Here is a 15771-nt window from a genome sequence, read left to right on the forward strand (position 1 = left end):
ACACTCACCCTCGTACTACATGCGTTCGCCAACCGCATCTGTCCGGCCGGCCGGCCGGCAATCTCGAAGGAGACGCCTCCCCACTTTCGTGACAAGGCGAATCCAGGCCGAACCACTGCTTTTTCCGGCACACACACAGACGCATTCATGTGACGAACACAAGCCGACTCCGCCCCCCTCCCGAAGACAGCGCTGCCAATTATTGCTGCTTCATCGAGTCCGGCCATAGTCGGGTCTGAAGAGACGGTGGCGCGAATCCCAGTCCCCAGTGGGCAACTGCATCGACACAAAGCCGATGCTTAGACCGCTACACCACCGCGGACGACTTAACTGAACATTTTAACGAAAGTTTTGCCGAGGTCTTGATCGGTACAACCCTCTGTGGACTACGATGAAGACGCCGAAGGGACGCCAGCCGGAGTGCTCGTTAAAGTGCAAGAACGGGGATGTAGAACAGCACTGCCGTCAGTCCACCTAGCAAATGTCCGCTCTGTGCTTCCCTGTGCCTCATTGAAACCTGGTTTACTGAGCATATCACGGACAGTACACTTCATCATCCACAGTTCCAACTCTTCCAGGCGGACCAGGATACGGAGCTATTGGGGGAAAATGGGGTGTGGGCATATGCCTTTACATAAACGAAGGTTGGTGTACGGATGTCACAGTGTTGAAGAACCCATGCAGCCCTGACTAAGATACCTTTTTAATTGACTGTAAACCATTCTATTCGCTGCGGGAATTTTCACAATTTATTCTGGTCGGTGTCTATATCCCACCCCGGGCCTGTGTTAAAGAGGCGTTAAAACACCTGGCTGATCAAATTATAAACATGGAGTGCAAATATCCAGTCTCCCATTTATGCTCACTGGGATATTTTTCAAGATAGAGGGCGGATGATTGCTTTCTTTGTGGATGTATTGCAGTGTAGCCCAATAATGCACTGCAATACATCCACATAGAAAGCAATCATCCGCCCTTGCCCCCTATACCAAGAAATCTTACAAAAATGTAGGTATAATTTCAGGCTTAAGTACAGCCCACCATCAACCAGCGACAGCCACCAAAAAACAAACAAACAACAAAAAAAAAACGCAGCAGAAGGCAAAACATCACTTGGTACAATCCTCCTTACCTCTAATATTGGAAAACTATTTTTCAAACTTTTGGGTGAGTGCTTTACCCCAGACCATCAACTAAGAAAAATATTCAACAGGAACAAAGTCCAAATTAGCTACAGCTGCATGCCAAATGTTCAGCAAGTTATATCATTACAGAACCCCCTCAACGCAGCCAAACACCACCAACTGCAACTGCTGTGCTAAGGTATCGTGCCCTCTTGAAGGAAAATGCCAAACAGAGGGAGTCATTTACCAGGCATCAGTGACAAGAGAACACAGCTGAAAAGTGGACACTTACATTTGACTAACAGAGGGCCCTTTTAAATTTAGGTTTAATGCCCATATGAGTAGCTTCAGGGATGAGCGTTCAAGAACTGCAATGGCCTAAAGCCGCCACATTTGGTCATTAGTGGACAAGAATATTAGTTACTGTATCTCATGGAAAATCCTTACTAAGAGCAATGCATATTCAATTAACAGCTAAAGATGCAAGCTATGCTTAGCGGAGAAATATTTTATTATTTGCAAGCCTGATATGTCTACCTTGAACAGTAGAAATGAATTGGCCACCAGCTGTAGACACAGAAAAAAAGATCTGCTTTGTAATTACAAATAAGCCATTGTCTTTAATATTCCACCCCTCCCCACTTCCATTGGATGATACACATGTGATGACCGTTATTGGATGTTGTATTTTTATGTTTTGGCTGGCTGTGCTCCCGACCCACTCCACTAAATGATGTACTTAAAGTACCCCATTGGATGTTATTTTATTCTGTTATGTTTTAAAAGTATGCTATTTCAACAGCGCCCCGGTCCTTTAAACCCTTACTTTTTCAAAACGAGCCCCAGTCCCTCCCTCGTTGGTTGTAATGTTTCTGATGTTACTTTTCAAATGTTTTCTATCCTCCCATTGGTTGCTGTGCACCGTAACTAGGGGAGTGGTGCGAGGCAACACTGGGTGTTTTTTTCTTTGCTGTTTAGCCAACTTCGCAGCTGATGAGGGCATGACGCACGAAACAGGCTTGTACTGCTATGTATTAAAGCTTTTTTCCCGACATCTATCTTTAATATAGTATATATATATATATATATATATATATATATATATATATATATATATATATATATATATATAGTTAAGGTCAAAATTATTAGCCCCCAAGGAACTATGGAACATTTCCCTAAAATTCCAATGTTTGCATCATTCATAAAACTTTACATAGTAAAACATTCATCAATGTTATGGCCCCTACTTGGTACATTTTGGAATGTAAAATAAATCTTCAGGTTTGCTTCGTACCAAATGTCGTGAAAATTGAGGTGGTCAAAATTATTAGTCCCCATGTGATTTTTTTGCTTTCAAAACACACCTGACCAATAAATCAGCTTTCAAACCACACCTGACCAATCAGTCAGCTTTCAAACCACAGCTGAGCAATCGGTCAGCATTGAACTTTACTTAAGGGACTCCAATGAACAGGGCTAGTGGCACTTGAACACTTGATTGAGAGGGACTACTCTTAAATTCTTGGTAAGAAGTAACTTCATCATTGCAAAAAGTAAAGAAATAAGTCTGGAACTCAGAAAGAAGAGAGTGGATGCTCATCTTAAGGGGGAAGGCTATACTGCCATTTCCAAGCATTCCAGTGTCTACAACATGTACGTTGCATCACTGCAAAGCACAAGGAGACACATTCTGAAAATAGTCATAGATGTCAACAACAATCCCCAGATCTCTGCCAAGATGATTGTTGCTGAACTGGCCTCTTCTGGACTTGATGTTTCAAGGAAGACTGTTGTGAGGGCTCCTCAATCGTGGTGGGCTTCGAGGTCATCGTCCAAGAAAAACTCCACTGCTCACACAGTAGCACATCAAAGCCAGACTGAAGTTTGCCCGTGAACATTTGAGACATGGGCATGAGTTTTCGAAGTGTGTCCTTTGGTCTGATGAGACTAAACTTGAGCTGTTTGGGCACATGGATGTTGCTTTTGTTTGGCAAAGGAAGGGAGAGGCCTTCAACCCTAAAAACACAGTTGCCACAGTTAAATATGGTGGTGGGAACATAATGCTGTGGGGCTGTTTTGCTGCTTCAGGCACAGGGAACCGTGTTCGGGTGCATGGGATCATGAAGAAAGATGATTATGTATTTTGAAGGATAATGTAAAGAAATCCGCTGCCAGTCTAGCGTTAGGTCGCTGCTGGATCTTCCAGCAAGACAATGACCCGAAGCATACATCCAAGTTGGTCCAAAACTTTTTGAAGGACACCAAAATCAAGGTCCTGGAGAGGCCCTCTCAGAGCACAGATCTCAGTTCTATTGAGAATCTGTGGTGGGAGCTCAAGGTTCATGTCCATGCTTGAAAACCACACAATTTGAATGAGCTGGAATAATTTGCCATGGAAAAATGGGCTAAGATCCCTCAAGAGACATGTGCCAATCTAGTTAGGAACTACCATAAGAGGTTGTTGTCAGTTGTGAGTCAGAAAGGTTACACTACTGATTATTAATTGTCAGAGGGCTAATAATTTTGGCCTTATCATTTTCATTTTTTCTTGTTTCAATTCAGCGCATCAGTAAATATCTTAATCAAGCTTAGTGGAGATTTTGTCTTTGTTCTTTTGGAAGCAATTAAACTATAAACTTTTAGTTATGGTAATTTCCATGGAAAAGTTAAGGGTTTTGTTTGGTTTCATAAAGGGGGCTAATAATTTTGACCTTAACTGTATATATATTTATTTTTTTCCCTCCCTTTTTCTGCCCTATTGTATCTGGTCAATTACCCCACTCTTCCGAGCTGTCCTGGTCACTGCTCCACCCTATCTGCTGATCCAGGAAGGCTGCAGACTGCCACATGCCTCCTCCAATACATGTGGATTCGCCAGTCGCGTCTTTTCACCTGACAGTGAGGCGTTTCGCCAGGGGGAACGCATGGGAGGATCATGCTATTCCCCCCAGCCCCCCCCCCCCCCCCCCAAACAGCCACCTCGACCACCCAGAGGAGGCGATAGTGCAGTGACCAGGACACATACCCACATCCAGCTTCCCACCTGCAGACATGGCCAATTGTGTCTGTAGGGACGCCCAACCCGGTATAATGGGGATTCAAACTGTCGATTCCCGTGTTGGTAGGCAATGGGATAGACCACCACGTGATGCTGATTGTGATTATTTTAAGAAATGGGTTTACAGCTCATGATCATTTCATTGGTTATGTGTTTATCTTTGTGTGCATGTATGTGCCTGTGGGTATGAAATTTATCTGAATTTTGCACCAGATTCGGCCCTGTGCACCCAAATTCCTTGTCAAATAAATAAGCCATAAGCATATATATGTGGTTGGATTCGTAAGGATAACTGAGCTGGATGTTTTTCTATATTTGCAGGTCATGTTGGAGCAAATGCAAGGACTGATGCACTTAGAATTGTCCGGCTGCAATGACTTCACAGAGGCTGGTCTGTGGTCAAGTCTCAATGCACGGCTAACATCTCTTAGTGTCAGCGACTGCATCAACGTTGCAGACGACGCCATTGCTGCCATCTCCCAGCTCCTGCCCAACCTATCAGAGTTAAGTTTGCAGGCCTACCATGTTACTGACACAGCCATGGCCTACTTCACAGCCAAACAGGTGGGAAGCTAAAAGGGAGAAATCTGTTAAATACTCACTGACCATTGATCATTAACAGCATAGGCCAACAAAGAAACTGTCATCGTTGTGGTAACAAATGATGATTGAATGTCAGTGGACTGAGGTGAAAGCATATTTTTTTGTCCAACTAGCTATATGTGGACATTTAACACTGTGGACCACTAGTCCATGGGCCAGACGATATTTCGGTACACTCAAGGTGGCAAAACTTACTTGTAATTTTTGAAAGGATCCATGTCTGTAGATGATATTTTGGTATGATAACCATTCCTGAGTGGCAGCTGTATCACAGTTATCAGCTCATGAAATTAACCACCCGCTAAACTAAATTGCATTTTAGACGCTGGTGTGTATCCTGGTTTAGCCTCATGGTCAGGACATTTTTCAATGTTCTATAATATTGTCTTTGGTATCATTTTAAAGGGGACCTTCTTAGCTTTCATTCAAGCCCTGTTGTGGATATTTCTCACAAATATAGAGGTCACTTGAGCTCTTCAACCCGTCAATAACACACATCTTTCTGCAATTTTCGCCTAAACTATATACTTTATTTTAGCCCTGTGGCATCTAGGAATATCAGGGACACAAAACACAAAAACTGGAATACTCACAGGACTGTAAAGATTCAGAAAATGTATAATATACCCATACTATTTCATTGTGTGAGGTGATTGTGAGCCTTAAATGAGAACTAGACCAAAGCCAGTTAGGTCACAAACTGGTCTCTATACATTTGTTTAAATACACAATCAAAATACATGATAAAAAGGAATACCATAGTGAGGTAATGAACTATTTTAATATTTTAAACAACATTGACATTTACATATACTTAGTCAATGATACATGTAATCCCATATCATTAGTGGGTATATGTAATAGTAATGGGTAGGGTAATGGGTATATGTGAATATGGTTACATTATCGTTATCAAGCTCTGGGTAACCAAGTCCAGAATCAACATCCTGTGCATCAATAGACTACTACCACAGTAATACCATCAGAATCATTACACTGTCATTCATCAAACTGCTCGTTTCTCTCATCATCTGACTCCCCAAGTTCAAAGTCCAGTTCTGGACCATCCTGCTGTTTTTGGTTACTGCAGGTCTGTAACCTGCACATGTCTGTGCATGGAAGTCCATTTGACAGGCACATGCAGCTTGGCATTTTGCATGAATGCACACACTTGCATGTTAGCATTTCCAAGACCACATCTGGTGCAGGTGGGGAGCGCATCCAGTAAATGGCCAGCTTGCCTTCATCGTCTGTCCATCCATACTCAGTAGGGCTTGGCACCACAGGGTTAGCCTGCAGACAGCACTTCCATATTGCTGCCTGATAGTTGGCTCGTTGAACATGCATAAAGAGACAGTCTCTACATGGTGGCAGCTGGCTGGACTCAACCTCTCCCCTTTTGGTGCAGAAGAGCTGGTAACGCAGTTTGTTCACCTCAGCAGTGCTGCTATTAGCAACATACATCCGACAGGTGAACTGCTCAATTTTCTGGAACAGCTCATCACTCACATTCCATGTCTGTCCCAGTTGACTAAAAGTCTCTTGGCAGGAAGTGTGCTTTCTCACTATCTTCAGGGCATTCAGCTTCCCTCGACCAGCGAATGCACTGACAGTGTCGCAGCCTGTGAAGGCATGTAAGCCAATTAGGCTGTCACAGATGCTGTCTCCAAGTGAACTTGCCAGTTTGGTGATGTCGACAAACCGTGTGCGGTTCTGAGTCCCACACCTCTGGTAGAGGGGACAGGTGATGTCCTTCTGGAAGCCAAGACAAAGCACCATGACATCAGTGTCCTCAGCTGTGATGATAACTGACTTTGAGCCCGCATTTGCTGCATGCAATGCATGCATGAGCAGACGGGTGTCAGCTTCTTCATGTGTGGAGTGCAGTTCTGCTGCTTCCTCACACCCATCTTCTATCAACTTGTAGCAGGTTTCCTCACAGGTCATGTACAACACCTTGCCATGCAGCATAGCTCTGTATCGTGGGAGTTTCCACTCTTCCACCAGAAACTTGATGAGACTGGTCTTGTTGGAGGAACTGCACAGAAATTTTCTCCACTGCTGGACGTGGTGTCCCCCTGCAATATTCTTGTACTGGAGAGTGATGTCTCCATCCCGGTTCAGTCGTTCAGCATCTTTGATCGAAGTCTGGTGATAGACATCAAAAACAACATCAATCCTCCCACTCTGTGCTCCCTCATGGAGGACCTGGGTCAAGGCTGACTCTGCCACCTGTGCAAAGGTGTTGTTTTTGCCATTCATTTTTTGGACCAGGCTCATCCCATCAATGATGGAAGTAGATGGGATTGGGATGTCTTCTGCAGGAGATACATTATTTTCAAGCTCTCTGGCAAGTGCAGCCTTGTTTGTTTTTCGTAAGGACCCATCAGCATTTGCCAGTGCCCATGGTAGTGGGCCCAATGGGTAGGCAAGGACATCCTTCAGATTCACCTTCCTGCTTTCAGCCACCAGGATCATGTGACTGAAAAGGTTTCTATCTGCCTTCAGAACCACATCCTGTGCTTTCTTTCCATGAGCTTGTTTTGTGCTGACATTGGAGAATGTTTTCAGACTTTGCTTGGTCATCTTGTCGTGGAATTTCACAGGTGGAGGGTCTGCATCTAACCTTGTTTGCTGGAATGCTTGGTAGGCCTCTTCTCCTTTCTCAAGAGCTCTCAAGAGATCTATGGTCACATCAGGTGGAGCCATGTTGCCAGTGGAGAGGCTAACCAAATCAATCTCATCAGGGGACATAGTATTGAGCCAGTTATTCTCCATAAGGTCCATGAGAGACTGGACATCTGCTTCATCTCTCTTGATCCTTGGACTCTGTAGATCTGGATGAGACCATTTGCACCTGCCTTGACCTGTCAGGTCTCTCAGCTGTCTGAGGTACATGCTTCTATACTCAACTGTGAGATAATATTTGGTCACAGCTCCTGGCTTCAAGCTGAATCCCTTTGTCCCTCCAGCTGTTTGGGTGTCTTTGTTCACCGTTTCTTTTATAGCTTGGTCAACAGGGATTCGGCCAAAGGGATTGGTGGAGCCCAGTTGGACTGAGAAGCCTCCTTCCATGAATTCTGTGTACACATCTGGATGTGTGATGGGCAGCTCAGACATCTGGGCGTAGTAGTAGAGGAGGTAGCGTGCATAATTCATCCTGTCATAAGCAAAGCACCATGGGATCATTGCTCGAATGCTAGCCAAGTGTAGCATCCAGTCTCCCTCTCTGGATGCTCGGATGAGCCCCAACAAGATTTCAACCATGTCCAAATAGGACATCCAGAAGTTCGAGAGGCTGCCGTTTCCACCTCTAAGGAACTCACGGTAGACTTCAAATAGATCCATGATGCGTGTACAAGAGCTGTTCTCGAGGACCTCCTTCAAAGCATGTTGTGAGACTTCTTTCCCAAGGCTGTCAATGGTCCTCAGTGTCTCATTCAGGTGAACCATGTCATTCCTGTGAGTTTCTTCCAACCAGGACAGGAAACCATTCAAGGTCAGTCGCATGAGAGCCTCATACAGGAGCTTGTGTAGTCGCACTGCCCTGTTGTACTTGCGGCCATCCATAACACCAGCAATTGAGCCTTCTGCAATCATGCCAGACTCAATGCAGAGGTCTTTGAGTCCAGCATCTTGGAAACGCTTTCCTATTATTGCCAACAGTGTGCAGATGGTGTGGAATACCCCAAGCCTAACGATGATATCATGGAACTTGTCATGGTGTTTCCATGTGATCTCGACAGCCTTCGCATACAGGGCTTGGTCAAAGACACAGACAATCTTCCTCAGGCCTAAGCACTGCATGATGCTCAGTGACTGGTTAAGCACCTCGTTGACAGTAGACATTTGTGTCGCTGGAGCATTGATGGTAGGCAGATAGCCTATATTGTCGGGGATGACCGTCATCTCTCCTCGAGTCAGGATGTTGAAGCCTGTCCAGCTGCTGACTGACTGTTCTTCTTGTTGTGACATGCGTGCTAGGACCCAAAGAAGGTTTTTCTCTCTGGCAAGCTTAGTATTGGCTGCAGTATCGGCATCTGACTTTTTGCTTTGTGGTGGCCCTACCCGTTGTCCAGCATTGTAAGTTGGTAACATTGGTGGGGGTCCATCGATGCTTCTCTTCTTTGTTTTGGGAACAGTGGGCATGGGTTGGACAGGAAGTGGGTTGACTGGCTTTGCTTGCACAGCAATCCCATTGACTCTGTGAAATGTTCCCTCACCACTGACAGTTTCTTCAAGACGGTTGATATTGTCCCAGGCTAAAGTTGTGAATATGCCAGGATGGATGTTAGCTGGAAGGGCAATGCCACTCCCTGATGATGAGAGTTTCTGGAGACACAGGGCAGTGTTGATCTCTTCCATCTGTGAATAGGACACACTGTGACCAAGTCGGTTGAGGATGTTTATCAACTCTACATTTCCTGTCAACGATTTGACACTGAATGGCAGAACAATGTGCTTGGAAGGCTTGGTATTTCCACATGTCACTGCATATACTATGTCATGGCCAAATGACTGCAGAAGGCACTGCACTCTCTGGGATGCATGATCAGGATCATTTGAGCCTGTGAGTAGAGAGTACAGGAAGATAATGAGCGACTCTGGAATGGTAGGACATTCTGCTTCTGGTTTGACTTCAGGCGGCCAGGTTTGAGGAACATCTTGACTTTTAATGTCTGCTCTCAATTTGATGGCTGCTTTGGCTATAACATCTTGTGCACTGACACTTTTCAGGGTCTGCAGCTCCCTTTTGAGAGACTGATTTTCTTTGGCAAGTTCCCTCATGGACAAGTTATCGGGATAGAGGAGGAATTTTCCTTTCTCATCAGGGAATATCTGCAAGGCTCCAGCAAACTCACTCTCCAGGTTTCGCCTTATGTGCTTCTTGGTTGATTCCTTGACTTGGGCAATGCCTTGGGAGTTCATTGAAGCTACCAGTCTAGAAGAGAGATCAGTCATTGTCATCACTTGAGGATTGCCAAAAAGCTCCATCCTGATGAAGAGGAACAGCTCATTGTATGCCTTATTCACAGCAGCTTCATACTGGGCTGCAGCATCATCATCTTCATTGCTGGCAACCTATCCTTTGGAAACCTCTTCTTTGGTGTAAAGTCTATAGCATGACCTGTGGTAGTGCCCTTCAGCTGCTACAAGGTCTCTACTCACAATGGCAAGGATTCTGCTGTCCCTTTTCTTTGTGGCTGCACTCCTGATCTTTGCATCAGCTCGCAGTTCTCGACACTGCAACAGTACTTCTCTCGTATTCTGTCTCTTGGAATATTTGCTGTTTTTCTGACAAAATATGCACTCTGCATCATAAGTCCTAGATGTACTTGGAGCATGTCGAGCTACTCTCTTAGATTGTTTCTCTTCAGCAGAGACACAACTTTTCTTTTCTTTTGCAAGGAGGCCATCAAGAATTTGCTTCATAGTGAAGATACTGCGACACTTTCTGTGGTAGTAGATTGCTGGAATCTGTCCCTCAGGAATGTCTTTTGCCAGTTTCAAAACTGGTGCATGATTTCGTATCTGAGCTGCCCTGAGCAGAGTTCTCCATGAGTCGACACTTTGTAGTGAAACCAGCTTATCTGTATCATCAGAACAGTGGATAATGCACTCCACCCGTGGGCGCTTTGGTATTGGGTAAAAACTTGCTTGTTCACCAGTGGCCATATTCAGTCAGTTTTCACCTGCCACATACAAACAAATGCATGTAACTTAGGTGTATGAACACTACTAAAACAAAGTTTACTTTGCTTCACCAGCGTCATATTACCATTATTTATCTTACATAGCCACAAATAGATACATTACCTAGTTGCTATGCAACAGCTGTATTTTGTCCACATGAGGCCGCTAAAATCAACACAAGATGAAAGTTCCTCGTAGCCACTTTAACTAATCATATTAACATATACATTAAAAGAACATGCTAAAATTATGGGAAATTAGCTTACAATCTTCTCCAGAGTGAGACAAGAAGATAGATACCAGTTTCCTCTATATGTGTTTAGTAGAAAGCTATCTGGCTGCAGGTTAGCCTAGCTTAGCACAATGAATGGAAGTACACAGTACTGGTTATCCTTGGTTGTTGGCCAACTAAGAACTGTCCCAGAGTTTAAGCTAGGCTAATCAGTACCAGGGGTGTTGAAATGCTATATTTGTAAAATCTGGGCAAATACACAATCGTGAGAGGCACAGAAACAGGTTTCCTGAAAGAAAAATGAAATAGCTGCTCATTTGGAAAGGTTATCATGTATTATTTTACTTCTGTTAGTGTACCAAATAAAATGGCACCAGTGAAGTTGTGTCACCTTGGGTGATATCGATATCTGGTCTGACCCATGGACTAACTGGCTTTGGTCTAGTTAGTTTCTTAGTAATAATGCCCTTCTAATTTAAGGTTCACAATCACCTCACACAATGAAATAGTATGGGTATATTATACATTTCCTGAATCTTTACAGTCCTGTGAGTATTCCAGTTTTTGTGTTTTGTGTCCCTGATATTCCTAGATGCCACAGGGCTAAAAGAAAGTATATAGTTTAGGCGAACATTGCAGAAAGATGTGTGTTATTGACGGGTTGAAGAGCTCAAGTGACCTCTATATTTCTAAGAAATATCCACAACAGGGCTTGAATGAAAGCTAAGAAGGTCCCCTTTAAAATGATACCAAAGACAATATTATAGAACATTGAAAAATGTCCTGACCATGAGGCTAAACCAGGATATGCACCAGCGTCTAAAATGCAATTTACTTTAGGGGGTGGTTAACTTCATGAGCTGATAACTGTGATACAGATGCCACTCAGGAATGGTTATCATACCAAAATATCATCTACAGACATGGATCCTTTCAAAAATTATAAGTAAGTTTTGCCACCTTGAGTGTACAGAAATAGGAAATTTTGGGCTCTGGCCCATGGACTACACAGCATCTTTACTGATCCACATAATTCTTGAGCTTGTAACAAGGACACTGCATGTAAATTGTTTCAGCTTCTATCTTTTTCATAGGATTTTCTTATTTCAACCTGTAAGCTCAATATTACACAATACACACCCTTTATTAATTAGTAGGTTGGTAGGTGAGTGGGTCGGATATATAGAGAAGGGTATTGAGAACTGGTTCCGACTTGGAATTGGTTACAAATTTCCAAGAAACAGGTGCTCGTTTTAAAACATGGGCTAAAGTCATGTTCACGAATTATAGACTATAGAAGTATTTTGATTACTGGAAAAGCCTAAAAAACTTTTGGTCACCTGCCAGGACCTGCTGACCAAATGTTCTCATCACTGGACACATTGTTTGTCAACACACAATGTAGACTCCTTACAACACACAGTTTACTTGAGTGAACCCTCTAAAATGTGAAGAATTTGCACTATTGAAAACAGTACTCCAGAAAATGTTGATCATTGAAAGTAAGTTAAATGCTATGTCATACACTGCAGCATGGTGTAAACCTGTAAGAATGCACTGCAATGTCTTTCACAATACCAGTCATCATAACACACCAGTTACAAAATGGGCCAAAATGGTGACAAAATGGGCCAAGTATAACTTTATTTAAATAACTTCAAGATCGTGCACATTCCTTTCACTTTTCTTTCAGTAATTTCTGTTGTGCAAATAACACACAATTTCCACTTCAACTTTATCAATTCTCTTTTTGTGACATTTGCACTAGGTTTCTCCATCAGTTTGTGCACTTTTTTTGAATAACGAAATAAAATTTAAAAATCACTTTGCTAGAACAATAACATTAAAGTTCAATCTGCAAAAAAAGAACAAATGCAGATATTTAGGAAAAACGACGAGGAAGTCAATTTGTGAGAGCTCAAGTCTTATAACTGCATTAGTGGCTGCAGTGGGCCTGTCTTGCACTGCACACCTTTTCAAAACGGGGTTGCAGGCTTGATACTGCCACTCTCAAGTCATGCTCAATGTTGAGCTTAGATCTGTACTTTATTTTAAGTGAGGCAACAGCAGAAAAGCCCATCTCACAGAGTGGAGTCAGATGTCATCTTGAGGAACTGGGCCTCTTCAGCAGAGCTGAAATCATCAGGTGCTGCTGCATTGAATGGATCTGTCACCCAGTCATACTGAGCACTGTTGTTTGAGAAGTATTTTTGAAAGAATCCTCCCAGGGAAGAAATGTGCTTCTTGAGCCATGAAATCATTGTGGTGGCTCCAGAATCACTGGTGAGGAAGTCAATTTGTGAGAGCTAAAGTCTTATAACTGCATTAGTGGCTGCAATGGGCCTGTTTTGCACTGCACACCTTTTCAAAACGGGGTTGCAGGCTTGATACTGCCACTCTCAAGTCATGCTCAATGTGGAGCTTAGATCTGTACTTTGTTTTAAGAGAGGCAACAGCAGAAAAGCCCATCTCACAGAGATAGGATGTGGCGAAAAGCAGAATGCTCACAGTCCTTGTCCTATGAGTGGATACTCCCTGTCCTCACCAAGCCAGAATTCACTCAGTGTCTGAGATGTGAAGTTCAGCCTCAGGGTGGAGTCAGATGTCATCTTGATGAACTGGGCCTCTTCAGCAGAGCTGAAATCATCAGGTGCTGCTGCATTGAATGGATCTGTCGCCCAGTCATACTGAGCACTGTTGTTTGAGAAGTATTTTTGAAAGAATCCTCCCAGGGTAGAAATGTGCTTCTTGAGCCATTAAATCATTGTGGTGGCTCCAGAATCACTGGTTTCAACAAATTCTCTCAGATTCTCAAAGAAAACAGTATTTTCTTGATCAGCTCACCTGCCCCACATTACAAGATTTCGAGTGAATGTATCAGGCAGCCAGGGTTCAACAATGCCACCTAGTTATAGGCACTAGGAACTATTCAACCATAAACTAGGAAAGACAACACAAGGTTTATTTTGGGAGGGAGGAACAGTGCAAGCTATACCAAATAGGACACAGAAGCTGGACTAAGAATACAAAATACAATTTATTAACGCTATTACTAATTTATTAAAAGTCCAGATGATGCCGGGTCAACAACCGGTTAATACAACTGGATGGGTCCGTCCAAGCCAAGCGCCGTGGTAGGCCGGGTGGTGAAGCAGCCAACTCTGTCCTGCCAGTCCGTGCCATTCAGCTCCTCCACAAACCCCTCACGAACTCTGCCTGGGAAGTAAGCGGTTGCCTACTACCCAGTGCGTTGTAAAGAAGCCTTGTGGGTGTACGTTGTGCTCTGCATCCGTCTCTCTTGGGCACTGCAGTCAGTGGTCAGTCGTTCACAGCGATCCTCCTGTGCACTCTCTCTGGACTGTGGAAACAGAGAAGATGAGCCAGTGACAAGGCACAACAGACAACCTTCACGACCCACACCTGCCCGATACGAGACCACAGCCAGCTCCCCTCCCCGGTACACCCACTGCAATACTCGGCAATTAAACACTGGGTTTCTAACTTACACTCTGCCTGGGAAGTAAGCGGCCGCCTACTACCCAATGCATTGTTGAGGAGCCTTGTGGGTGTACGTGTGCTCTGCGTCTGTCCCTCTTGGGCACTGTAGACAGGGTTGTCAGCGTTTCATGGCAGTTCTCCTGCGTGCTCTGTTTTTTCTCTCCTATGTCTCTCGCATATCTCTTTGCCCTGTCTCAGGGTGATTAGTGTCCGGGGGCACAGGTGGCACCAATCAACTAATCAAAGCACATTTAGTGAAATGACAGATCCACAAGAAATCACTACAAGTCACAGCAAACCAAATAAAGTAAGAAAAATATATCAAAACAAAGTCACACCAAAATCTAGCCGGTGAAAAATGCACTGATCTTGTCTGCCAGGTGAGGAAGGTGCTTGTCTCTGCCTTGAAGCTGAATATTTAATTCATTCAGCTTTCAAAATATATCACTGAGATAGACTGGTTTCATCAGAAATTGTTCATCACTAAACTTGCCTGCAACTTCATGCATACTCTTCTCCTACAGAAACACCCGAATTTCCTCTCTGAGCTCAAAGACTCGCGACAACACTTTACCTCGCAAGAGCCACCTACTCTCACTGTGAACTAACACAGCTGAATGTTCAGCTCCCATCTCCTCACAAAGTGCAGAGAACAGCTGCGCTCTCAGGGGTCTTGTTTTGATGAAATTGACCACGCTAACAACATCGGTCAAAACCTCGTTTAGGTGAGAGTCGCGTGACGCGCTGATGGAGTTGGCTGCCTAGAGGAGAAGCTCCATGCGACGTTGCAGTAATTATCCTTATATTACTGTCTTCACGGATCGGTTTGTGTATATTTGGTGAGAATTACAAGTGCTAGTTAAAAGGATGGCAGATAATGCGAAGAATTTGACTTCGGCGAAGCCTGAGACCAGACGTCGAGTTAGCTAGTACCGAGCTAGCTGTGGCAGACAAGCATGGCGACGGTGTCACAGGCAAAGGGAGTAGCCTGGTTATCGATATTCCTAACATAAATGCCACGCTAACAAAGATAAGCCATGAATTGGGAGATTTGAAAGAAATCAAGAAAACGACCGCGTCTATAGAGAGAGAAGTTGTCATCTATCCTGGCCCGAGTCAACGATGTCGAGGGAAGAGTTGGGTTTCTGGAGGAGGCCCAGGGGCAACTTGTGGGGCAGCCCCCAGCTACATAGAAAGAGGTGGAGGAGTAGAGACCTAGCTTGGAAGCGATGGAAAATAGATCAAGGCAGAACAATCAGATTCATTGGCACTGCAGAAGGAAAAGAGGGCGGGGACTGTATCGCCTTTCTAAACAAATTTCTGCCAGCGGCGCTGGGAATCAGTGCCCCAGAAGGGGGGTTCGAGATCAACCGGGCCCGTAGAATCCGCACCCACCGCTCAGGAGCTAACAAAAGGTCCAGGACCATCATCGCTAGATTTCTTCGGTTCCGGGACCGTGAACGGATTCTTCAGGCGGCTAAAGAAAAGAGACGGGTCATGTGGGAGGGCAGCCACGTTATGATCTTCCCCAACTTGGCGAGGGCGACACAGATCAGAAG

The 15771-nt window shown here is 44.2% G+C and overlaps 1 protein-coding gene across 1 annotated transcript in view; it reads left to right on the forward strand.

The window, feature by feature from the left end:
• The window catches only part of fbxl16 (F-box and leucine-rich repeat protein 16), a 267781-nt gene that overhangs the window by 111899 nt on the left and 140111 nt on the right, over positions 1–15771 (forward strand). Inside the window, exon 3 of the mRNA XM_056288272.1 lies at positions 4507–4749. Coding sequence (XP_056144247.1) covers positions 4507–4749 — 243 coding nt within the window. The remainder of the gene's footprint in view (positions 1–4506; positions 4750–15771) is intronic.

Source organism: Lampris incognitus, chromosome 10 (genome assembly GCF_029633865.1).
Source record: "Lampris incognitus isolate fLamInc1 chromosome 10, fLamInc1.hap2, whole genome shotgun sequence".
Classification (NCBI taxonomy): Eukaryota; Metazoa; Chordata; class Actinopteri; order Lampriformes; family Lampridae; genus Lampris; species Lampris incognitus.